This window comes from Sturnira hondurensis, unplaced genomic scaffold (genome assembly GCF_014824575.4).
Source record: "Sturnira hondurensis isolate 20B ecotype Veracruz unplaced genomic scaffold, ASM1482457v3 Scaffold0024152, whole genome shotgun sequence".
In the NCBI taxonomy this organism is placed as follows: domain Eukaryota; kingdom Metazoa; phylum Chordata; class Mammalia; order Chiroptera; family Phyllostomidae; genus Sturnira; species Sturnira hondurensis.
The window spans coordinates 5,251,568-5,276,782 of NW_028096783.1; the positions used below are offsets into that span (position 1 = coordinate 5,251,568).

The 25,215-nt window shown below is 43.3% G+C and overlaps 1 protein-coding gene across 1 annotated transcript in view; it reads left to right on the top strand.

The window, feature by feature from the left end:
* PRDM10 (PR/SET domain 10) overlaps positions 1-25,215 on the top strand; it is a 95,221-nt gene that overhangs the window by 23,308 nt on the left and 46,698 nt on the right. The window contains exons 2-5 of the mRNA XM_037038174.1: positions 11,613-11,799; positions 14,182-14,346; positions 16,408-16,467; positions 23,752-23,977. Of these exons, the coding sequence (XP_036894069.1) occupies positions 11,731-11,799; positions 14,182-14,346; positions 16,408-16,467; positions 23,752-23,977 (520 nt within the window). The 5' untranslated portion in view covers positions 11,613-11,730. The remainder of the gene's footprint in view (positions 1-11,612; positions 11,800-14,181; positions 14,347-16,407; positions 16,468-23,751; positions 23,978-25,215) is intronic.

Below are 25,215 nucleotides of genomic sequence, written 5' to 3' on the forward strand. Positions count from 1 at the left end.
CAGTTGGTTGCAGCACTGTCCCTGTACACCAAAAGGGACGGGTTCCATCCCTGGTCAGGGCAGTGTACCTAGGTTTTGGATTTGATTTCCTGTCGATGTTGCTCACATTGATGTTTCTCTCATTCTCTCTTCCTGTCTAAAATCAGTAAACAAATCCTCTGATGAGGATTTAAAAAAAGGCTGCTTGCTCTTAAATTTATCTACAATTGACTGTTTATCTAGTTTCTGAAGGTTTTTCTGGAGCTCTGTTTCCAATGGATACAATTTCATCTGGAGTTTTTCTGCAGTCTGGAGCATTTCATTGTTTGCTTTATTATTAACATTTAAAGCAAATGTTAAATGCAAATGCTGTCAGGTGATATACCTGGAGGACCCCATTATTGTCACTTTTTCATTTTTAATCTTTACTTTTAGACCTCTGTTTACAGGGAAATATTCTGACTCTGTAATGGCCTAGTTAAAAACACCTTTTTTTATTTGGGACCTAGTCAAAGGTTTATTGTTACTAGTTTAAAATTCGCTTTCTCCGCTTATTTTCTTTCCCAGAAACCTTTAGGTCCTTAGGCATATTTCTCCTACAAAAATTGTGTTTATTTTACTTACAAACGGGATTAAAAATATTTAGTCCTATTACTCCACCCCCACCTGTGGGTTTTCCGTCCCTCTTTGGTTGGGGTCAGTGGTAGGATAAGATAACAAAGGGAGAGAGCTTAAGCTGACCAGACCCATGACTGTGGGCTCGTGGCGTCACCCCTCTCCAAAGTCATTCTCTCTTATGTAAAATGTACACCAGCACTGTGCCAGCCCCCCACAGGGCCGAGGTGAAGAGCGAATGCAGCGTTGCGAGCACTTGGACAGCTGTGCCAGGCTTGGTTGAAGTGTTGTTCTTATTAACTACTCATTTCCACTTTTTCTCACTGATAATGATATGCTGTGAACTTTTAAAACTGAGAAACATAATGTGATGAATTACCTGGGCTTCCCCTTCTCAGCCAGGATGAGGAATTCGGGCCGAAATTGGTATAATTTTGACATTGTCCATTGCCACTTCCGCTCAGTTCGTGTTCATTGTTTAGAACTAAGTTGGGTATTTTTTTCTTTTCTGTTTTAGAACTATTTGTTCCAGAAATCAGTTAAGTGTAAACCCTCTCCTTGTTGTGCTTGTTTAGTTCCTGCTCTTTTAGAATCCACCCCTGCCCCACCCCCTTGCCATACTCTGTTCCCTCAGTCCTCTGCCCTCCTTTCCTCCCAGCCTCACTATTTGGTTTTGGAATACTCCATCTCCTTCTGCTTCCTCCTTGCTCTCCTTTCTCTTCATCTTCTTTTCTCTTTTACATTCCCTTCTCCCTTTGCCCTAGTTTCTTGTTGCTCTACCATTTTTAATTTGTGACTCAGAATTGACCCTAATCATCTCTTTCATTTAACATATAAAATGCTTACCATAATCTAAATTCTATTCTAAGTACTTTGAAAATATTAACTCACTTAATCCTCTTTATGACTCTGTGAAGTTTATAGACCCCATTCCTGTCTCTGTATTCGGGTGCTGGCATTGAACGAAAGATCAGTGAGGGACTTTGTACAAGGTCAGCCGATGGTGAGGGCGGGGCCAGGACGGGTCTCCAAGAGTGGCTGCAGCCTCCCGACTGCTCCCCGAGGGAAGTCATGGGGAGGGGGGCAGTGCAAGGGCAGAGGGCCGTTGTAGGTCGTGGGGAAATTAAATATCACAAGTGCTTGTCCATCAAGTTCTGGAATGTTTAGAAGTATTATATCCAGAAGTCTCATTTTATATCTTCACAAGAGGCTTATCTGCCTTTTATCTTATACTATTTAACCTTGTATTTTTTCAGTTACCACAATTTATAGAAAACATTTAACATTAATTATGGAGCTGAAAAGTACTTTAATGAAATTATGAAGAGGCGACCGGTTTGCCTTAATATATTTAATTTTGTTTTCTAGCTATCTTTAAACACTGATAGTGTAACATACGGTTTCTTAAATCTTTATTTTATTACAGCTAAGTTTATTTTATTTCAGTTAAATTGTTAGTAAGTAAACTCTTGTATTGTGAGAACCAACATACAGTGTGTAATGTAACTTTGAAGGGCGTGCACGCTCAAGTTACCGTTACTCAGTGTACCAGCAGCCTTTACTGGACGGTTCTAGCGTGGCGCTTCTTGCCGTGTTGGTCTCCTCAGGTCACTCACCGCGTGTCCTCATTTATTACCAAGTCACTCAACGTAATTCATGGTTTTTCATTTAGAGAGTTGGAACGTTTGCGTAGAACAGTTCATGTACATGTATTGCTGGATCTTTGTCATTTTTCCTCTGTAGGTTGCCTAATCTGAGTCTTCCTGTGATGCTGATTTCCCCCTTCATTGCTCTACACCAAACTTTTCTTCGAAGTGTAGTTTTTATTCTGAGTTTCTTAATAGTCTCACAAGATTTTGTTCTAAAATTCTTAAAGTATTTTGTAATGAGCTAGCTTGTATCTAGAACTTTTGTCTTAGACAAAAGGAAAGGCCTTAGAAAAGTAAAAAACAAAGCAAATTTTTTTAAACAGGGAGGGAGGGCATTTTTATTTAAAAATATCCTTGTCTCTTGCTGAGTGACCACCCTTCAAAGGCTGGACACAATGTTCAGCTCACCCTGTGTAAAGACCCATTAGCTCTTAAGTAGGAGTTACCCATTTTTAAAAAAATATTTATTCTGCCTGCCTGCCTTTACTTTGTTAGACTATTGTGATGGCTGGTAATGCTATTTTTCCTTCATTTGGGCAACAAAGTTCAAGACTGTTTCTGCAACTGGGAAGTCAAGGATAAAAAGCTTCAAGAAATAGAAATGAAATTAAGTTAAAGAGCTATAGGGAAGGTCAGGACTCGGGTTAGGCACCGGTCGGGTCGGCACTCTGGCAGGGGCAGCAGTGTGGTGGGGGGAGCCCTGGCCCTCCCAGGCCCTGACTCCCATTTGCCCTGCCACTCACCCTCCTCGCAGTTTTTGTGTTCATTTTGCAGGCCCTTCAAATCTCCCTTGAACTTCCTCCGGTGTGCATCTGGTGTCAGATTTTAGGGAAGGAACCAGCAGTTCCTGTAGCTGGTTTGTCGTGAGCCAGAGAAGTCTTGAGAGTGGCATACCTCTTTCCATTTAAACAGTGATGCGTCTCGTGTGTGAGGCACCACCCCAGTACAGAGTCTGTATGAATTCTTTATGTTTCCGAGGGTTAATAATATGTCAATAATCAGCATTTTACACTGAGATTGTATTTATAGTTTCGCCTGTGATCCCAGGTACATACCTACTTTTGAAGGCATATTTAGGTCCTCTTCCAGCTCTATGTGCAGGTGAAGAAAAGGGAGCATCTCAACCCCAGTCTTGAGTGGTCCCGGAGTGGTGGCTTCTCTCAGTGCAGAAGGCCCCACGGCCATGGGACTGGGCTGAGCAGCAGGATGGGACTGGTAGCCAGAGGTGTACAGGCTGGGCCCCAGGACACTCCATGGTTTGGTTCAGGGGCTGGCCTTCTTAGTGAGCTGGGAGAGCTGGGAAGTGCTCTGTGTCTCTCACCTGGGTGACCTGGGAAGTGCTCTGAGTCCACACCTGAAAGACCTAGGAAGTTCTCTGTGCCCAGCACCTGGGTGAGCTGGGAAGTGCTATGTGTCCATTTCTCCCATTAGATTGGGAGTCTCATGGGAGTAGGATTTTTGCTTACTTTTTTCTGTTTGATGTTCACAAAGCATGAAAAAAATTGCTACCATTTCTTGAATGTCTGTCATGATGCGACGTGATTCCAAATGTTATGATATTTTAGTAATTGAAAGTAAGATACCCAATCGTTTTATGTATCATTACAAAAGAAAAAGGCCTTGCCAATTAAAATCCGATGCAAGTGCTTTTGCCACTTAGAATTTTTATTATATACTTACTGAAAGAGCTCTTTTAGATTTATTATTTAGACAGATTTTTTACCACATCACTTTTTTGCATACATGAAAGGGAAAATACAAGTGAAATAAATAAATTTATTCTCTAAATTTCATCACTTTCAGAATCACTTTGTGACTTCGAGTAATTGCTGTGTCTCTGTGCCATCAAGGGTATTGGTGACTCAGGTTTCTTAGAAGAGGGCCCTCTGCCATTGCCAGGAATCTTCTCCAAGCAACTGGTACCCATTCTGGGAGTCGTGAGTCTGGTCTTTTCTTTCTCGGTGTGTGGTAGGCCAGTCTTTCCACATTTCTGACTAATAACAGCTTCATCCACTTTGCCATCTTTTATACCCAGGCCCCATAGTTGTGGTTGTTAAGGTCATTTTTCCAGTGGTGGGTATTTGCTTCCCTAATAAAATTTACAGCCAGCTGCTTTTTAGTTTTTATGCTGAACTCTGGCGTCATCTTTCTTTTTTTTTTAAAGACTTTATTTATTTTTAGAGAATGGGGAAGGGAAGGAGAAAAAGAAGAGAAACATCAATGTGTGGTTGCTTCTCCTATGCCCCCTTCTGGGCCTGGCCTGCAACCCAGCCATGTGCCCTTACTGGGCATAGAACTGGCAACCCTTTGCTTTGCAGGCAGGTGTTCAATCCACTGAGCTACATCAGCTAGGGTGGTGCCATCTTTCTGAAGATATTTAAAATGGAGGTTAGGGCGTCCAGTGCTGACAACACACATGACTCGGGGAAGTGAGGCCAGAACTAATGGAGGGCTCTGAGCAAGGTCAAGCAGGAGCCGGCGGTGGCCACCCAGCCTGCTGCCACCTGGGCCTTCTTAGCAGCTGCAGCGTACTGCTGTTGTGAAATAGATCCCTAGTGCAGAAATGTTAAAATGTGAAAAAAAGTGCATTATAGACTTGATGAAATACAGATCTATTTTTACAACTATCAGCCTGGGCAGATCATTTAGACTTTCAAAATAAGGAGACTGAGCATCATTTTGTGGCTTACTGACATCACACCTGTTAAGCACATGGTAGATCAAGAAGTCTAGAACCCTGATTCTGAACACTGTTAGAACACTGTTCAAAAAAAAATAACTAGACTAGAATCTTCAAGAAGGCAAGTATCATTTTATTTTGATACACTGATGTTTGTTAAGGGTGCAGAACAGTACTTGATACATACTAAGTTTTTTTTTTTTAACTCCAGCCCTGTACCCCCTCCATACTAAATTTCACATATTTGTTGAATAAGGTCATTAGAGGGGATAGAAAGGCAAGCATGCCCCTCTCTTCCTGGAAATGAGGTCTGTAACATTTTGTACAATGGGTAAAAGAATGGAATATGGGTGACTTTTCCAGATAAAGTATGGTTTAACTCTCGGGTTCTTCTAGGTCGGTGGAAAAGACAAAGGGGTGAGGGGGGTGGGAGCGAACAGCCCGTCAGCACCTGCCTGGTGGACAGCGCTGAAGCAGTGCCCTGAAGCTTCCTGCCTGGCTCCTGTGCACTGGAACTAGTATAAAATAACACGAATGTCCAGTGTCATTGAGAAATAAAATAATGTAAATTGCAGATGAAAAAATATCAACAGGGCTCAATGAATCATTCAGTTAAAAAGGAAAACAAATGTGACAAGCCTTATTATAAAGGAAGTTCATGCACAGGGCATTTGTTATTTGATAGATTGTTAGGTTTTAAAAATATGAAATATTTTGACAACTCTGAGCCTCTTCTAAGCTCATCTGTAAAATACAGATATTGATATATTTGAGCACTACCATGTGCTAGACCTTGTACCTAGAAGTCTTGTGACCCTCACAAGAACTCTAGGAAGTAACCCCCAACCCTGCTTTACCTGCAGTAATATGAGAGTGTAAGTGATCTGGCCAAGGTTATATCACTGGTGAGCTGTCAAGACACTCAAGCCACGATGCAACTTTGGATTGTATGGACCTTCTACTTTGCTGCTTTCATCTGAACGAAGGCTAGGATGTTCGAAAGCATTTTATGTTCTCATTCTGCTGATGAGGACACTAATGCTAGAGGATTTAAAGTGACTTAGTGTTGAGACATGCTTAGAATTCATTTTTCCTGAACAACTTATTAAACAATAATTATACAATGTCACACTGGTGTTTTAAATAGCTTAGTGGTTACAGAAGCACAACAGGTCTTATAACTATATCTTAAAGAACAAGAGCTACTAACTGGGTATTCTGTTTGGATTCCAGACACTGTTCAAACTGAAGGGTTTTGACCCCCTTCGGCTTCTTTATTTGCTAACAGCAGTCTAAGTGACCGGGAATGGCTACTGTTGGCTGCATGTCACTTCCTCATGGTCACATTCTACTGACAAACTTCTGATGCATGTATTAACTGTCCTGTTGTTCTGCTCCACCTCTGACAGGCAGTTGTTTCCTTTTTCTCTCCTTTATTCTTGCCTGAATTAGTTACTGGACTCCTGTGTCATGTAATGTCTCCTCCTATATTTTGGTAGAGTTAGAACAGAGATATTTCAGTCTCTCCCTTCCTGTTTTTGCTTACTTGCTTCCGTTCATCCTTAAGTTCCATCTTCCCCGAGAAGCCATCCCTGATCGCTGTGGCGGGGATTTGGTGTCCCGCTGCACACGACTTGCTGAGCACCTGTCGCGTGCCAGATCTAGAGTCACTCTTGTGAACAAACACATTCTTTGCCCTGAAAGAAGTTGAGATGGGGAGGCAGGCAGACAGGAAAACGCAACATGACTGGATACCTTTTTTTAAAAAGCTTTTAGGTTGACCATTTATCATGTAGTGGGCATTGTGTTAAGCATTTGACATGTATTATTTCATGTCACTCTCAAAACCTATGGAAGGAGCCATGCCCTCAATAAATTTAATTTTAAAAAGAGAATAATAAAGTAAACATTATATGCACACATTTGGGCAAGCTGAGTGAAGAAATATGGGGATTCTTTGTTATTTTTGTAGCTTTTCTGTCTGAAATTATTTGAAAATAAAATTTTAAAATGCTTTTCATATGGAACATTTTATGATTTGTGATATAGAGTCTTTTATGTCCTTTTGAACAAAAGAAAAACATTTTTATTCAGATAGATCTTTGTTTATTGTTGACACTTATTCCTAGGTTTCTTAATATCTTTGTTCTTTTAAAAAATGTAACAGCTTTGTTGAGGTATCATTAACATACTGTACAACTCACCCTGAATATCTTTTAATATTTGCTTAAATAGCACTATTTATAAGGAGTTTTTTAAAAATAACTTTATTAGGGTGCAATTTATACATGAAAAAATTTACAAATTTTATTTTATTTATTTTTTATTTTTTATTTTTTAACATGTTTTATTGATTATGCCATTACAGTTGTCCTATTCCCCCCTTCATTCCCCTCCACCCTGCACATCCCTCCCCCACCATTCCCCCCTTTAGTTTATGTCCATGTGTCACAAGTTCTTTAGATTCTGTATTTCCCATAGTATTCTTGCCCTCCCCTCTGTCTATTTTCTACCCATCACCTATGCTACTAATTCTCTGTACCTTCTCCCCCATTCTCCTTCTCCCACTCCCCTGTTGCTAACCTTCCATGTGATCTCTATTTCTATGGTTCCGCTCCCGATGTAGCTGTCCTCTTAGTTTGCTTTTGTTTTAGGTGTGGTTGTTAATAACTGTGAGTTTACTGTCCTTTCACTGTTCATATTTTTTATCTTCTTTTTCTTAGATAAGTCCCTTTAACATTTCATATAATAAGGGCTTGGTGATGATGAACTCCTTGAATTTGACCTTATCTGAGAAGCACTTTATCTGCCCTTCCATTCTAAATGAAAGCTTTGCTGGATAGAGCAATCTTGGCTGTAGGTCTTTGGATTTCCTGACTTGGAATACTTCTTTCCAGCCCCTTCTTGCCTGTAAGGTCTCTTTTGAGAAATCCGCTGACAGTCTGATGGGAACTCCTTTGTAGGTGACTGTCCCCTCATCTCTTGCTTCTAGGATTCTCTCCTTCATTTTAATCTTGGCTAATGTAATGATGATGTGCCTTGGTGTGTTCCTTCTTGGGTGCAACTTCTTTGGGACTCTCTGAGCTTCCTGGATTTCCTGAAAGTCTATTTCCTTTGCCAGACTGGGGAAGTTCTTGTGTATTATTTGTTCAAATAAGTTTTCCACTTGTGGCTGTTCCTCTTCCCCTCTGGTACCCCTATAATTCGGATGTTGGAACATTTAAAGATGTCCTGGAGGCTCCTAAGCCTCTCTTCATTTTTTCTGAATTCTTGTTTTGTCATTCTTTTCTGGTTGGATGTTTCGTTCTTTTTTCTGGTCCACTCCCTTGATTTGAGTCCCAGTTTCCTTTCCATCACTATTGGTTTCCTGTGCATTTCCCCTCATTTCACTTAGTTTAGCCTTCATTTGTTCCTCTAATTTGTGACTAAAATCAACCAATTCTGTGAGCATCCTGATCACCAGTGTTTTGAACTGTGCATCTGAGAGGTTGGCTATTTCTTTTTCGCTTAGAATTATTGGCTCTGGGGCTTTGAGCTGTTCTTGAGCCATGTTTTAGTCTGTTTGCACCTGTTATGTATGAGGGATGGAGCTTTAGGTGTTCACCAGGGTGGGGCAACCCAGTCACTGGGTTGTGACGCTGTACGTTGGGGCGGGGTCAGAGAGGGAAAAAAATGGCGCTTTGCTCCGTGCTCTCTCAGATTTCTGTCCCCTCTGCGGCTTCCCACAAGCAAATTGGGCCCCTCTGGTGCTGGTTCCTGGGCGTGGGGGCCCGTGTACCCTCCAGGACCCTGTGGGTCTCTCCAACGGACTCTCTGTGAGCCTGGGAGCCTCTCCCGGCACCTCGACCCCGAAAGTCTTTCCAATTGGTGTTTTCAGCCTCTAATGCCTGTTGCTGGGTCCCTAGCCTGAGCAGTCTGCCTCACTGTTCACTCCTTTGCTTGGTTTATCTGTGCACGAATGTGTGACCACAGTCAGCCAGCCGCCCTGTGTCCTCACTGGGTCCACCTGNTAGGTGTTCACCAGGGTGGGGCAACCCAGTCACTGGGTTGTGACGCTGTACGTTGGGGCGGGGTCAGAGAGGGAAAAAAATGGCGCTTTGCTCCGTGCTCTCTCAGATTTCTGTCCCCTCTGCGGCTTCCCACAAGCAAATTGGGTCCCTCTGGTGCTGGTTCCTGGGTGTAGGGGCCCGTGTACCCTCCAGGACCCTGTGGGTCTCTCCAACGGACTCTCTGTGAGCCTGGGAGCCTCTCCTGGCACCTCGACCCCGAAAGTCTTTCCAATTGGTGTTTTCAGCCTCTAATGCCTGTTGCTGGGTCCCTAGCCTGAACAGTCTGCCTCACTGTTCACTCCTTTGCTTGGTTTATCTGTGCACGAATGTGTGACCACAGTCAGCCAGCTGCCCTGTGTCCTCACTGGGTCCACCTGTTGCCACCCCTGGGATCTGCCAACCACCGCCGCCTATGCTCCTGGGTTGGTCTGATGGAATGATCTTTCCTGCCTGACCCTGCTCTGCTGCTGGCTCCGCCCCTCTTACTGGTCTGGCTGAGTGGTTCGTTGTTGTTGGACTTCCGTACAGTTCAATTTTCTATGTTTTGGCTGCATTTTTGTTACTAAAACTTCATTGTTTTTAAATTTACTTGTGTGAGGAGGTACAGTATTTCCACCTACGCCTCCATCTTGGCTGGAAGTCTCTACATATTTTAATTGAATGGAGTTTTTACTTTTGACACATTATTCCCCATGTACCTAACCATTCTAGTCTGGTACAAGATATAGAATATTTCCGTTTCTTCCAGAAAGATCCCCCTTGTCCCTTGGTTTACAAGTTCACCTCCTGGTGGACATGGCCACTGCTTGTAGGACTCTGGTGGAGGAGGAGCAGGGTGCTTGGAGGAGCAGTGTGTGTGGTGAGTGCGCTGGGGGTGGTGCGGACCCGGTGCTGTCCGGCAGGAGCAGGCTGCTCCGTGGCCAGGGAGAGGCTGCAGTGCAGTCAGACATGGCGGTTCTGTATCTCAGAGTTAGGCCCTGACATCAGGTGTTCCAGCATCTTTCTTTCGTCCTTGGGTGTTGATCTGGTTCGGAGATGGGAGCATGTGTGATCTTAGAACTTCCTCTCAGCTTATTGCTCTCGTGGGAGCTAAAAAACCAACATTTTCCCTCTCACTTTCTAAGTTCTTCTATCTGGGCTAATAAGAGAGACAGATTAACGGGAAGATCAAATTTTTAACACATGTGCACAGGAAATTCACATCAGCATGGATGTTTGAGGACAGGAGTCCCCACTGGGAATACCTGGTATTTCGGACACAGGGGGAGAAGGTGCGGCTGTGAGGATGGGCTGGTTGCAGGGAGTGTGAGGAGCAGCTGCGCGCACACGCGTGGCAGTCAAATTCTAGGGAGCCTCTACTGGAAGCCCTCCCATTTACCGCGCTTATTCAAATTAGGCTGAGGCAGGCATCCGAAGATTCCTCTCCTGGAGTAGGTCTTTCCCTTTCAGTCTCTTAGGCAGGAAGAGAAAGAGGATCAAAAGGTTCTTTCTAAGTCTTCTGTTTCTTAATAGCCGGTTTGAACTCAGTGTTCCAGAAGGCAAGACTTTGGTTGCCTTCACCACTAACAATGGAGAAAAGCCGGGCCTGGCTGGGCTCTGGCCAGTGGCCTTCCTCACCCTCAGTGGAAGGTGCTCCTCGCAGGCTGACCTTTCCTGTCTACACATGCTGCTTTACCGGTTGCTGCCCTGCCGCCCTTTACGGCAGCCATCTCTTGGGACTTTTAGAATGTCAGTATTTTATCATCATCAAAAGGGGAGATTGATTTCTGTTTTGGAAAAGAAGAAGGTTTCACGATGTAGACCGAGTTCCTGTTGCTGTTTGGCAGGGTTTTCAATCTGTTCTGGCTGTAGCCACTCCTGTACTGATGGAATGGGAAGCTTTTGATCTGTTCTGTAGTCACTGCTGTACCGACCGAATGGGAAATAAAGTCTGTCTTTGCATTCGCCGAGTTGGGGCCCAGAGAATTTAGCCTCCTTTGCATGCCGTGTTTTGCGCATTTTATAACTTCCATTCCTCTGCCGTTCACTTCGAATAGGTGGTGTAGGAACTCAGCGCCTAGGCAGGTGTGGAAGAGAGGGGGTGGCCGGGGCTGTGCGGCCCCCAGACTTGGGTGCGGCCCATTGATCACCTGCATTTAGCATTGGACAACCTCATTCTCCCTCTTAGGAGAACTAAGAGGACTACCCTAAGTATTTCTTTTTAAGCTTTTATTTATTTTTAGAGAGAGGGGAAGGGAGAGAGAGAGGGAGAGAATCATCATCAGTTGGCTGCCTCGTGCACCCCCCTGGCTGGGGACCTGGCCCACAACCTAAGCATGTGTCCTGACCAGGAATCAAACCAGCGACCTTCCTTTTGGTTTGCGGGATGATGGCCAAGCCACTGAGCCACACCAGTCAGGGCTACCTGAAGTCGCTGCAGAGAAGAGACTTCTGAAGAGAAGCACATTATATCATGTGTGCCTAGAGCATAGCAAGCATGCTGTACTTGTATTATTACAACAAATAATTTTTCTACTTTTACCTTCTTGCCCAGGTGTGTTAGCTTTTAGGAGGTTTTATTTTTCTCTTTGTGGTTGAAACTATAATTTATTAAAATGTATGCATCTATTTAAAGTCTTGGTCCTTTCTCTCTTTTTTCAGGCACACTGCAGAGGTGTCTTTGTGTCCTTCATGAGCACTCACGGGGCGGACAGATGACTGTCCTCCACCCTGTGCTGCCCTAGGTGCCCCAGGTGTGGAGCTGTCCAGTGGGGAAAGAATGGACTCTAAAGAGGAGAGCGCCCATGTGTGGCCCGCGTCTGCAGAACATGAGGAGAGTGCGGCACAGGTGAAGAGCGGTCTTTCCAGCGTGGTGGTGAGAGCAGTTTGCTGGTTGGGTACAGATTGCTGACAGCTAGATAGCAGTTTCTGTAACATAGTGAGCAGTCGGGAGGGTGCTGACCTGCAGAGCTGGTGGTAGTCAGGAGTGGGCAGCGTGTCCGTGCTCTGAACTCCTGTCAGCGTGTGCTGGGCGGTGCAGGTGGGTGGAGCTACCACCCAGCAGCTTCTCCGCCTTTCCCTTTCTCAGTGTCGTAATCTGTGCCACCGCTCTGTTCTGTTTTGTTATTGGGGCTGAAAGTGTGCTTTCCTCGATGTTACCTAGTAGTGAAGTACGAGGTATGTCTGTGAAGTGAGTGGCTTTTTCTTCTTTTCAAATTAGGAATGTAAACCTCCAATTGAAAATTGTCCCTTTGAGTCAGTAAATCTGGCTGTTAGTCACTTATTGAAATGCTGCTATAATTGTGATCTCTGCCTTCAAACTGCTATCATAACCAGCTACTTGTTCTTTTGACTATTCTTATAGGAAAGGCGAACCTCTGCATTTTTGGTATGCATTTGAGAAGAGTCAGCAGTCATATGGAGCCGTGTTTTATATGTGACCAAAGTATAAAACTTAATTTTTAAGCATTATAATAAACAGTAGTTTTTATTTAATTATTCATCAAATTACCTGATCACAATATTATTATTAAAATGAGGATGTCACTTGAAACATTAAAATATACACATTTTATTTAATTTAAGCAATATAATAAATATTATAGTAAATAAAATTGATTATCTGGTATGATTGAAAAACCTGAGTCTGAATACTTAAAAAAAGCAAAAAGTTCCAAAGGTACTTCTAGCGGGATCATTGAGGATACTGTTTTGTTTTCATGGAAACCTTTTTGACAGCTACTTTCATATAGCTCTATATTTTGATATGTTCTGTTCATAAACAGAAATGTAGTCCATGAAAGGACAGACTAAAAGAGAACGTGGTTCTGGCCGTGTGGCCAGGGTCCCCAGACATGGGCCACCAGACAGGAGCAGAGAGCAGAGCCGCCCACCCATCCCTCGTTCCCCTTCTCATCCTAACTGCCCCTCCTCCCAGCTGGGCCGTCCAGGTTAGCAGAATAGTGAGTGGCAAAGACCAAGTTGAAGAGGAAATGTTTTTTGCCTTTTTAAAGCACTGAAACTCATGCGGGTTTTGATGTTAGTGAACAAATCTGAAGTCTGAATGATCTTGCAGCACTTAAATATGCAGCACACGTGTGTTGTCAGCCTAATTCTTCCAGTATATAAACTCCATGTTCATGGACAAATTAAATTTAGTAGAAGGTGGACTGATTCCTTAGTATGGAAGTGAAAGTTTGTTTTATTTCTGTTGTTGCTTGATGGCATTTGCTCTCGAGTTGTCTTTCTGGGGATTAAATTAGTTTATATCATCTTTTGTTTCTATTGTTCTCCATTGGAGAAAGCAGAAATAAAAAAAAGTTAGGTCCAAAGCCAAGACAGTGTAAGAGTAAGGATTCCAACCTATGAGTGCTCAACTTCAGCATCGGCGCATAAATTATCCCTCTCCCAAATGGGTTCTTGGCCATCTGCTCCTGTATCGTCAGTCTCAGCCTTGGGCTGTATGCCACACTCGAGCCTTCAGGAATTCACACTCCCAAAGCTAACTACTCAGAAAGCATTTCAGAAAATTCAGTGTCTGCTGTAGTTCTTGGTAGATATAAAATTATTTACCCTGTTGACGATTGAAATAGTTGTCCAGAACCCCTTAAAAATACTTCATTAGAATTTTCCTTATCTTTTTTCTAGTTGGCAAAGAATTCTGTTACAGTCATTGATTCAGCAAACATTTACTGATATGCCCCAGGTACAGCCTTGGGGTATGAAAGAACTTGTAAGAATGAAAGTGACCTTATTTTAATGTGTCTGCTGAAAGGCATTATTAGTTACAAAGTAGGATTTTTTATGATGTGTTAAAAGCAGTTGGCTTTTGAGTCTTGACGTATTTTTTCACATTACAGAATAATTTGTATTTTGTATTTTGGAAATGTTAATCAGAAATCTTTGGTCATACTTCCAGGATCAGTTAAGCACCTACTCCTTAATCCCCCAAAGAGATATCTGCATTGGATATTTGAGGCAAAGGGGACTTTAAATCAGCTGCCTAATAGTAAGCAGTATATCAGTGAGTGACAAGGTGCTTGGCTCCTGTCTCCGAGTCAGTAATTCAACATAGATGAGGACGTATCAATCCCCATTCTCCATTAGGGATATTCGAGAAATGCAAATGTGTGCTGTGCCTGGTCTGCTCTGTACCTTTGTGAGAGTGCTTTGTGAGATTGATTTTGTTCTACAGGGATAGTTGCTACATATTTGCCGCCTTTTGCCGCAGGTACACTTTGTTCCAGACGCTGGAGCAGTGGCTCAGATTGTCTACACTGATGACCAGGTTCGCCCGCCCCAGCAGGTGGTGTACACGGCAGATGGTGCCTCCTACACGTCGGTGGACGGTCCTGAGCACACCCTGGTGTACATCCATCCGGTGGAAGCTGCTCAGGCATGTGAATGAGCGTTATGTACAGTTTGTTTATTCGTCAGTTGATTCACTAATTACTTTGGCTTTCTCTCTGCCAGTCACCACCATGGCTGTTGGTACAGGAAATATTCAGATAAGTTTGTGCTTTCAAGGAGCTTATAACCAGCTTGGCAGAGGAAGATATGATTTATTTATTTAAATTAAATGTAATGAGTTCGAGCAGCAATTTTCAACCTTTTTCAGCTCGTGGCACACATAAACTAATTGCCAAAATTCTGTGGCATACCCAAAAATATATTTTTGCTAATCTGACAAAAAGTAGGTATAATCTGATTGATTCACAAAAATAATAATAGTAATTACTTAGACTTTTTGCTCTAAAATGACTTCTTAAGACATCAGGTGCCTTTACTTGTATATCAGGATTTCTAGTACTAAGAATTCACAAATCAGATGCAACCTTATTGTACAACGTGACCAGTAAGATGCAGCTCCATAGAGCTGACTTACGTGCTCATGGTCCAACACAGGGCGCTCACACTGGAGGGCTGTTGTGTTGTCTGTGGTCACTTTTTAATTTGACAGTCTAAGGGAAAAGAGGTCAGTGCCCTGACTGAAAAGGCAGGTACTGCAGGTTTTAAAAATTCTTGTGTCACACTGGTTGAAAATGGCTGAGCTAGAGCACCAGCCTTGTATCAGTTCTTCTCCCCAGTGATCATGGACTAGATTGTCAACTTCTTACTTTTCTAAGTGTCAAGAAGCAGGCCAGTCATGGAAGTTAGTTCTGCATTGCTCAGTCTAAGATGTATCAGTGAAAACATACAGATGATTACAGTTAGATGTATAAGCAAAAGGTCCTACTAGCTTATTATAAACTGCTATTAATGATTAATACCTTACTGGTGTGTAGGACTGCAGGAGAGCAGAGGTAAAAGCTGTACGACTATAGCCATTTTAATTTTTTTGCCAGTGACTTGGTATATTAGTTTCCAAGTGCATAACACAAATATTCCCCAGTATACAGTTAAGTTCCATACTTTTATAATAAGACCCTGGTAATAAAAATTTGCCCTTATACGCAACATTTAATCAAAAGGCTTTAATCATTTCCAAGAAGAAATGGGGCCTACCGAATTGGTGGCTTTCAAGCCGACATCAACCAGGAAGGAGCAGACGCTGAGATGCTGGCTGTGGTTGCCTCCGCCCAGGCGTGGTCCCTCCCTGGGCCCCGCTTTCGGCTTGTTGCTCTGTTACTGAATGCCTGGATTCTGGTCAGTTTTTAGTGTCAAAACTAAGACTCTGACACTGGCTGAAATCCTCTTTTACATTTCTCTGCAGTCAAAACTTAGCTGTAGTTCTTATTCCTAGATGTTTGTTAAAGACTCGGGCAAATTGAAGTCTCTTAAAAGTTTATGGGGAAAGAGTTTTTTTCTAGGTTGGAAATTGTAGTGCCTTGGCAAAAATAATTTTGAAGATTTTCCTGTCATTAGCTTTGCTGCTTCATGACACAAATTGTGTGTTTGTGAGAACTTTATTTTAAATTATGATTTTACTGGCCTTTTCTGAAATAGAATCTATGGAACATTAAGTTAAATTTATTTTTCTTCTATTTCTCGTCTGGTAATGAGTGTGCATTTTATAGTTGAAAGAGCTGTAATGCTTGCCTATATAGTACCCTTCTGCATTTTTGTGTATCTTCATCCATTTTCATTTAATCGCAAGTCTGCTCCTTGTGATACATAGTGTTAAGTGTGAGCGTGTGCGTCCTCGTTTGTGACGTGCCTTTTTAACTAGCCATGACATTCAACCTCAGGAGGGCCTTTTCTTAACAGGAAAGTCGTGAAGTATGTTAGCCAAGTGAGATGGTTAGCTTATATAATCTTTGGGTGCCGCTGAATGAAAGGCTTAGGTTAAATGTAAGATTTCTATCTTTAGGTTTTTTATCAATGAAAGATTATTACTATCTGTATGGGAGTTAACTCTCCTACGAATTGGTGCTTAGCAGTAGGCTAATTTCTGTATAGGTGAGTTTTCTAAAGATCTTTTAAGCTATTGTGTTTTGTTTGTTTGTTTTTTGTCTAGACTCTGTTCACAGACCCAGGCCAGGTAGCTTACGTCCAACAGGATGCTACAGCTCAGCAGGTAATGAGTTACCTTTTCACCTCTTTGTTGTTTGGAGATAATGCCGTGAACATTACTATTCCCTGGAGTGTTCCCCAACCATCTGCGCTGTGTGTTCTCTTGATACTCACTTCTTATATGTTAATTAAACTTGATGGCAACCTTCATCATTCTACCTTCATCATCATTTCTGTTAATTGTATAGTATTATGGGTTGGCCAAAAGTTCATTTAGTTTTTTTCCTATAAGATGGCTTGAGTAGTGCTTAGTTGTCTTTAACTTCATTCAAAACAGTTTTGTTAGATTGTATTACAACAGCTGTCATATCAGCCTGTGTTAAAAAAAAACTTACCAAGATTGGTGAATTTTTGTGTAGACATTTTAATATTGAAGATGGAATAAAATATATAAGATTTTTGGCATATTATGCTTTATTATTTCAAGAAAGGTAAAAATGCAACTGAAACACACAAAAAAAACATTTGTGCAGTGTATGGAAAAGGTGCTGTGACTGATCAAATGTGTCCAAAGTGGTTTGTGAAGTTTCTTGGTACTATGGACATTTTGACCAAATAATTCTTTGCTGTGGGGCTATCTTATGCTTTGGAAGGTGTTTAGCAACACCCCTCTCCTCTGCCCGCTAGAGGCTAATAGCGGGAGATAGCTGCCATATTCAAAATATACAAATCAATAAAGTTATTGGTGAAAATGAAAAACATGTCTTTGATTTTATGGAAAAAACTAAAGACTTTTTGGCCAACCCAATATTATAGGGATGTACTATTTTCTATATGTTGTTTTATATTTATATGTAGGTTATTTCCTATTATTTTTTGCTGCTCTGAAGAACACTGTCATAGATATATAAAATTATTTCCTTAAAATAAGTTCTCCAAGGAGAAATGATAGAGGCTGATGGTATTTGCATTAAAAATTATTTAAGAACCAAGATTTTTTTCTAAAAGTGAGACAAGATACAAATATAAAAATAAAACAAGTTAAATAAAACCCCAGAATCCTGAATTTGAATTGGAATATCAGTATGAACTCATGTACTTTCTCCTATAAGAACAAAACAAAACAAAACATATTTTCCAGTTCTGGCAACTGGGAAGGTTTAGATACATTCATGCATCCAGTAGCAGTGAGCTGACATGGTCTCCAAATACAATTTTTTTAATAAGAGGAATTAAGGCTACCTAGGGAAATAGCAGTGCTGGCTCTGGGGAGGGAAATGTACAAGATGTACCTGAAACATCTTGTCTTATCACAATGCAAGGGAGTAGGAAAATCTTCCGTTCTGGAGTTCCGTGGAAATGACTCATGACTAATTCGTAAGGTCCAAAAATGGGACAGTTTGACCTGTGAAAAAAGGAAACCAGCTGCAATGATTGAAACACATTAAGTATATTTAAAATCCATAAGCTCATACTGATATTAGAAGAAATAACTCATTGGTCACTTTTTGAGGGTGCTGGGGGGCCACCGCAGTTGTTATTCAGAAAACTGGTAAATGACCAGTTTAAAAGGAACTCAGCCTTTCTCCCTGCATGTTCTTGGGTAAACAATTCTTTGATGAGGGAACTTTCTTTGTAGCAGTGTTCCAACTAATGAATTAAAGAGGGTGTGACTGGCCTAGAATATCACTATTCTCATCTTCTAATGAAACATGGATCTAGGCAGTGGTAATCAACAATAGTCGGAACCCATCAGGAAAAAAACTGATGCAGCAGTTTACAATGGGTGGAATCAGCTGAGCCCTGGGAACGTTGTTAATATCCCGAAAAAAGGAGAACCGTTCATTGTTGGTCCCCTGCTATTGTGTACTTTCTATTGTATTCTACCACATGAAATGGGAATATTGTATTCCACATGAAATATTTTGCCCCTAAAGGTGAGCCTGAATCCGATCCACTCTCTAAATCCCACTGCCAGCTTGTAGGAAGCAAGATAGACAGAGTGGAACAAGTTAAAAGACATGCAAAGATACAGTAGGCAAAATCCATGCAGTGGGAAACGGGGGGATAAGTGGCCTTGTTTCTCCCATATATAAATTCCAAAGGAAAGGAAAAGAAAATGAATGAGGATTTACAGATTAAAGGAGACTTTGAATAAGCCAATGGTAAAAAAAAAATTTTTTTTAAAAAGATTACGAGACCACTGGGGAAATCTTAACACTAAGTGGATATTTGATGATGATAAGGAATGATTAATTTTTTTAGGTGTGATAATATATAAAATTAAAAGTCATTTTCTTGTAGAGATATCTACAGAACGATTTACAGATAGAAATGTTTAATGCCTGAGGTTTGTGTCAGAATAATCTAGTGAGGGCGAAAGCCTGTGGGGAAATAATAGAAATAAGGTTAGCCATGAGTTGATCATTGTTGAAGCTGAGTGGTGGGTGTGTGAGGTTTATTATACTATTCTATCTATTTGATACATGTTTAAAAAATTTTTTTTTAAGATTTTATTTATTTATCTTAGAGGGTAGGGAAGGAGAGAGAGAGAGAGAGAAATAACAATGTATGGTTGCCTCTCATTTGTCCCCTGCTGGGTACCGGGAACTGGCCTGCAACCCAGGAATGTGCCCTGACTGGGAATCGAACCTCGATCGTGTGGTTCATAGGCCCACGCTCAATCCATTGAGCTACACCAGCCAGGGCTGTTTAAAATTTTTTTATTTTAAAGATTTTATTTATTTATTTTTAGAGAGAGGGGAAGTGAGGGAAAAAGAGAGAAACATCAGTGTGTGGTTGCCTCTCACATGCCCCCTCCTGGGACCTGGCCTGCAACCCAGGCATGTGCCCTGTCTGGGAATCCAACCGGTGACTCTTTGGTTCACAGGCCAGCACTCAATCCACTGAGCCACACCAGCTGGGGCAATTTGATATATGTTTGAAATTTGTCATTATAAATGGGAAAGTTATTTTGATAAGACTCTAAATTGCTTTTCTGGAGTTGAAAAAATTGACATTCTTACCAACAGTATGTGAGAATACCCATTTCCACACACCCTTGCCGCATTGGGTGTTTGCGTTCTTTAATATTTTGCCAATCTGATAGCAAAATAGTATCCCGTTGTTTTAATATTAAGGCATAGATTTAATTAGAAGTTTCATTGCCATTTGCACCTCAAAGGGCCCTTCATCTTCTCTAGTCTCTAGAAACAATCTGTTTCATGTTCCGTACAAAATCAAAGTCATACTCGGCTCTGCGAACGCCGCATCGCAGGGAAGTATAACTCTTGGCTTGGCATAGAACCAATGCAGGTGGGGTTCGTTTGTTTTTTAAATGTCTATAACACTTCATTGATTGTCAGCTTATTCTGTGACCTGGATGAATTGTGGATAGAAAATTGAAGTGAGGGTTTAACACAGACAATAAATGCTTTTTAAAAATTTTTTTTCGTAGCAAAAAGTTTCCTATTTTCAGTCGTTTTTAGTGGCAGCCAAATCCGTTTGCGGCCTTTTTCGTAGACGCATTCCTCTGCCCTGAGAAGGGCTCCCGTGCTGTCCAGACCGAGCAGCACCGCTCTTGTTTGTTGCGGAAAAAGGACCATGTGCAGCGCCCCACCCGCTGGGAAGGAAGTGTGCTGCGCTGATAATTGGTCTCAGCAGGCACCCCGAAGCATTCTGTCGTGTTTGCTGCTGCCCAGCCTAGCTTCATGTGTCACTTGTCAGATAAGTTGTACCCTGAAATGCAAATGCATCATTGAGTTTCAGAAATAATTACAGAGAGAGTGACATTAGGTGGGAAGGAGAAAGTGTACCATAAGTTGAATAAATTCTTTTTCTCCTGTGTTTTATTGTGCATGACAAAATGCACAGGGTCAAAATATTTTTGTCTTGTATTCTTTTTCTGTAGGTAGAGTTGGCACATATTGCTCCCCACCTCACTGCCTGGCTGTTGTTTCGGGGCAGGTGTGATTACCTGCGGTTCTGGTATTTGGGTGTGTGTGATGCTGTCTCCTCTCCTGCCCTCCTCAAGCAGGCTCACCTCTGCAGGAGCTGTTGTGATGTAGTGAAAGGCAGGGCAGGGCCCGAGTTTGAATTCCTCTCTGCTGCTTTGGAACCGTGTAGTCATGTTTCTCAGCCTTAAAGGAATTTACAATTGTGCCTAGCTCTCAGATGTGCCAGTTGAATTTGAATTATTAATTAAACAAATTCATAATGCATGCCTATTGTGTGTTAAGGTCCATGCTCTCTGGAAACATGCCGATTTTACTTAGAAATGATTGCCATCGACCTTTTCATCCCCTTTCAACAGTAGTTTGCACGATTCTGGTGTGTGTTCAGTCTCCGCTTTAATGTGTTTCCAGATAGTGTTTCAAGCTTCTTCTTTGCCATAGTCTTGTAGGAGAAGGTTGTTGGCACTACTTAATGTCAGCCTTCTCATCAGTGGCGAGGAGCCAGCTGTAATCTTGCCTGACCACAGTCTTTCTAGCAGCATCTTTTGGGAAAAAACACATCACAGCTTCAGTGGGATAACTGAATTGCTGAATTCATCCTTTGAGGTTGGCTCTGCAAAGAGATAAAGAGTTTACGGGGAGCAGAGGTGGATGTATGCTTTAGTTTGTTCAGTGTGCGATAACATTCATCACTAACGTTGGCATAAAATTTAAGTTCTTAGAGTAAAGGGCGATATTGGAACTGTGCTCTGAGATAATAAGTGGGAACCAAGTAGCTTTGTGGCAGAGTCAGGGGAGGGTGCAGGAGGGAGGTGGCAAACCCAGTTTTATTGCCAGAAGTCCCTGCTCCTCTCCTTGTGGAGTCCTCACCTCAGTGTGTATTTTATTCTGTTTTTATTGATGCGGAAGCCGAAGCAGCTTCCAGAATTTTGTCCTCCCACATAAAGCTTCTAAAAGGCCCTGAGCTTCAGAGATGGAAAGTCCTGTGAAAGTCTGGGCTCCTAGGCTAAGCAAACGCATGCTGAAACATGCCAGTCCTCTTGGAGGTGACTGATCGCATCTGCCTTCTGAGCCTGAGGATTTCAAATGCTGGGCAAAGCCTAAATCCTGGGCTGCTGCAGCAGGCAGGCTCTGTAAACACACACCAGACTTCTCATTATGGAGTTTAGGAAGCTGAAGAAAGGGTGTTTCTGTGACTGGAGGCAGAGTTCCATTCGATGCCTAAAGGGATTGGTGTCATCTTTCCAGGGGCCAAATGTATTTTCACAAACTGATCTTCATTGCATACTTGATATTCCAAAGTCTCTTAAGTGTAGAGGGAAGTATGTGATGTTATTTGGATCCTTACAGAATTTATAATTATAATCTATTATTACTATTAAACACTGACTAAAAGCCAGGTGCTTTACTACTAGCCTCATATACATAATTATTTCACTTCGTCTTCACAACAGCCTATTAGGTTTATATTTGTTACTATGTCCATTTTACAGGTGAGGAAACTGAGGTTCAGAGTAGTTTATTAACTTGCTAAGTAGTGGGGCCAGGATTTTAAATCTGTGTGACTCCAAAGGCTGTGCTCTGCTTCCCTGAGGTGCAGTTAGAGAGGCAAGGTGGACTCACATAAAAATGCATACTCATTGAAAAGCGGATGGTGTTTGGCAGTGGATACAAAGTGATGAGGGATTGCTAATATGGAGATGACAGAATCAATTCCAAAAGATCTTGGCAGACTGGAAGAGCAGAAAAAGTGATAAAATGAAATGTACTGGAGATAAATGAAAAGTCCCCTATTTAAGTGAAAATCAGCTGTTTCGGTCCCACGGGGGAGAGACGTGGTCTAGTAGCACTCTGGGAGAGGGACAGAGGGACGCAGGGACTTTTGCCTGCACGTTTGCACTGGACCAGCCGCAGAACAGTAGCTGTTGTCAGTGTGCACACTACATTCACGGGTGTGGGGCCCACTGGGGAATGAGTGAGGACGGCAGGATGATGGGGGCCTGGCAGTTCTCCAGTCTACCCAGCGTGCCCTGGGCTGCCTTGTGCGGGGAGGAAGTGTGGCAGCAGAGGCTGAATGAGGTGGAGCCGAATTCCGTGACTCCAGGTGCCACAGGAGAGCAGAGGCAGGAGGGCGAGAGCAGTCAGGGACGGTTCACGAAGAAACCGAGTGTGATGATGGTGTAGAAGATTGGTGCAGGGAGGGCATCCTGGGTGGGGAAGACAGTGTATGGGGAGGTAAAGAAAAGGGAGTAAACATTTATAAAAAGCTTACCGTAGTACTGGCTGGTGCGGCTCAGTGGATTGAGTGCCGGCCTGCGGGCCGAGAGTTGCTGCCTTGATTCTGGTCAGGGCACATGCCTGGGTTGTGGGCCAGGTCTCTGTCTGGGGGCAAGCGAGAGGCAACTGACCAATGTTTCCCTCGCACATCGATGTCTCTCCCTCTCTTTTTCTCTCCCTTCCCCTTTCTCTGAACAAAAACCAAACAAAAACAGACAAACAAAACCCCTGCTGTATTTACTAAATAGGAAAGGGACTTAGCTTGAGTATGACTTAGGGTGTTAATTGGGTGAGAAATAAGATCGGATAAAAGGAATTTGGGCAGGTCTATAACCCATGACACTTATTTAGGAGGTGAGAAAGCTCTTTGAGGGGCCATTTATTTTCTGCCAGCATATTTGGTAAAGTAGCATTAACCTAATACATGAGCCAGACCTCTTCCTTGTGAAAGACTAACTTCAGCGTGATGAAACAAATAGACATCCTTTCACTCTTATCTTCAAAACCTCAGCCTCTCCGAGGGATAAGAGGAGAGCTGTTAACCACGAAATTTTACCACCTGCGTGTTGCACCACGTGTTTAGTTTTAAACCTGAGCGGTTGGGGATAGATCACATCACCACCTACACTGTGTGGCTGCCCTAAAAGGCAGGAGGGACCCCTGTCTGACACTGGGTTCAGATGTCAAAACCGATGCTAGCACTCATACACCGAGAGGGTGTGGAGAGGTTTGTGACTTCCACATTGAAGTCCCTGGGGAGGCAGGTCAGGCCCCTCAAGCAGGTTTGAATCGTCCTGAGAGAGTAAGGAAAGGAGACTAGCTCAGGGTTTGCTGGGGTGGAAGGGCGGGGGCACGTGGTCAGGTGTGAAACTCTTGCCAGCATCAAAGGGGGGAGCACTGGGGATTTCTCAGCAGCTTGCTCAGATATGGGGCACAAAAAGCAAAAATGAAGGCATACTCCTCTTTCCAGCTGATAGGTGGAAATCACCTCTCCAGGGCCTTGAAGGGAGCTAGGGTGAGGAACACCTGCCACCCCAACCTTGCATTTCGTGTGTGTCCGTGTGCGCCAGCCAACTAAGAGCGAATGTGCCCTAACTCTGTGGTGGCACTTTCTCCAGGCCTCGTTGCCAGTGCACAGCCAGGTGTTGCCCTCGATGGAGAGTGTGGATGGCTCAGACCCTTTGGCTACTCTGCAGAACCCTATGAGTAGACTGGAGGCCAAAGAGGAAGAGGAAGAGGATGAAGATGAGGACACAGAGGAAGATGAAGAGGAAGATGGAGAAGACTCAGACCTGGATGACTGGGAGCCAGATCCACCTCGGCCCTTTGACCCTCACGACTTGTGTGAGTACCAGCTACTGCTTGTAAGTGAGGGCTTCCCGTGTGTGGGCCTGGTTCCCCTGTTCCTTGGGCCTCACCTCCCTCCAGCCTCACAACAGCGTGTGAGGGAGGAAGACACCGTCTCGAGTCCCGATTTCACTGGTGAAAGAGCTGAACTCGAGGAGCTAAGCGGCCTGCTCAGGGTCACGTAGGGTGAGTGGTGGGTCGGGCATCAAACCTACATCTCTCTGGTTCCAGAACTTGGGCTACCAAACCACTGTGGTAAGTTTGCCCTATTCTGGAATATTCAGCAATTTTATTAAAAAATAAAAAAATTTGCCCCAGGGAATACGCTGATTGGTTCCATGGCAGGGAGGGGAGAAAGAGAGAGAGAGGAACATCAGTTAGTTGTTTCCTCTATGCACCCCACCTGGGGACTGAACCCACAACATAGGTATGTGCCCTGCCCGGGAATCAAGCCTGTGTCCTTTCAGTTTATGGGATGATGCTGTGACTAACTGGGCCACACTGGCCAGGGCAACAATTTCAGCTTTAATACATTTTCTTCACTGCTGTACGTCTTTTCACAATAACCTTCTAAAACTGCCTGTTGTATTCCAGGCACCAGCGCTTTACACTCTCGGACTTGGTTCACGTTCCCCCCAGTCTTACGCTCTCCGACTTGGTTCACCTTCCCCCCAGTCTTACGCTCTCCGACTTGGTTCACGTTCCCCCCAGTCTTACGCTCTCCGACTTGGTTCACGTTCCCCCCAGTCTTACGCTCTCCGACTTGGTTCACCTTCCCCACAGTCTTACGCTCTCCGACTTGGTTCACCTTCCCCCCAGTCTTATGCTCTCCGACTTGGTTCACGTTCCCCACAGTCTGAGGAGGTAGGCAGGTTTCCCAGGGTTGTGCTCAGTGGCTGCCAGAGACAGGACTCAAACGCAGGCAGTCTGGCCCCGGGCACCCACGGCCCAGCTCTGCAAGCACAGCCTCTCTGCGCCACCTGCCTGGGGAGGAGGAGGGCGTTCCTGCTTCTATCTACCAGGTCATTGCTACTTTCCATCGGTGTTCATGCTGCTGTCATGAAGTTCTTATCTCATTTGTTTGAGTAAGCCAGGCTGGTATTCAGAGCTTGGTGGTCTCTGCTTATTCCTCCTGGGACCTTCCACGCAATGGTGGGAAAGCCCATTTGCATGGGGCCAGTGTTCTCGTGCACGTCCGATAGAGAACCGCCTCATTTGTTTTCCCTTGACTTCAT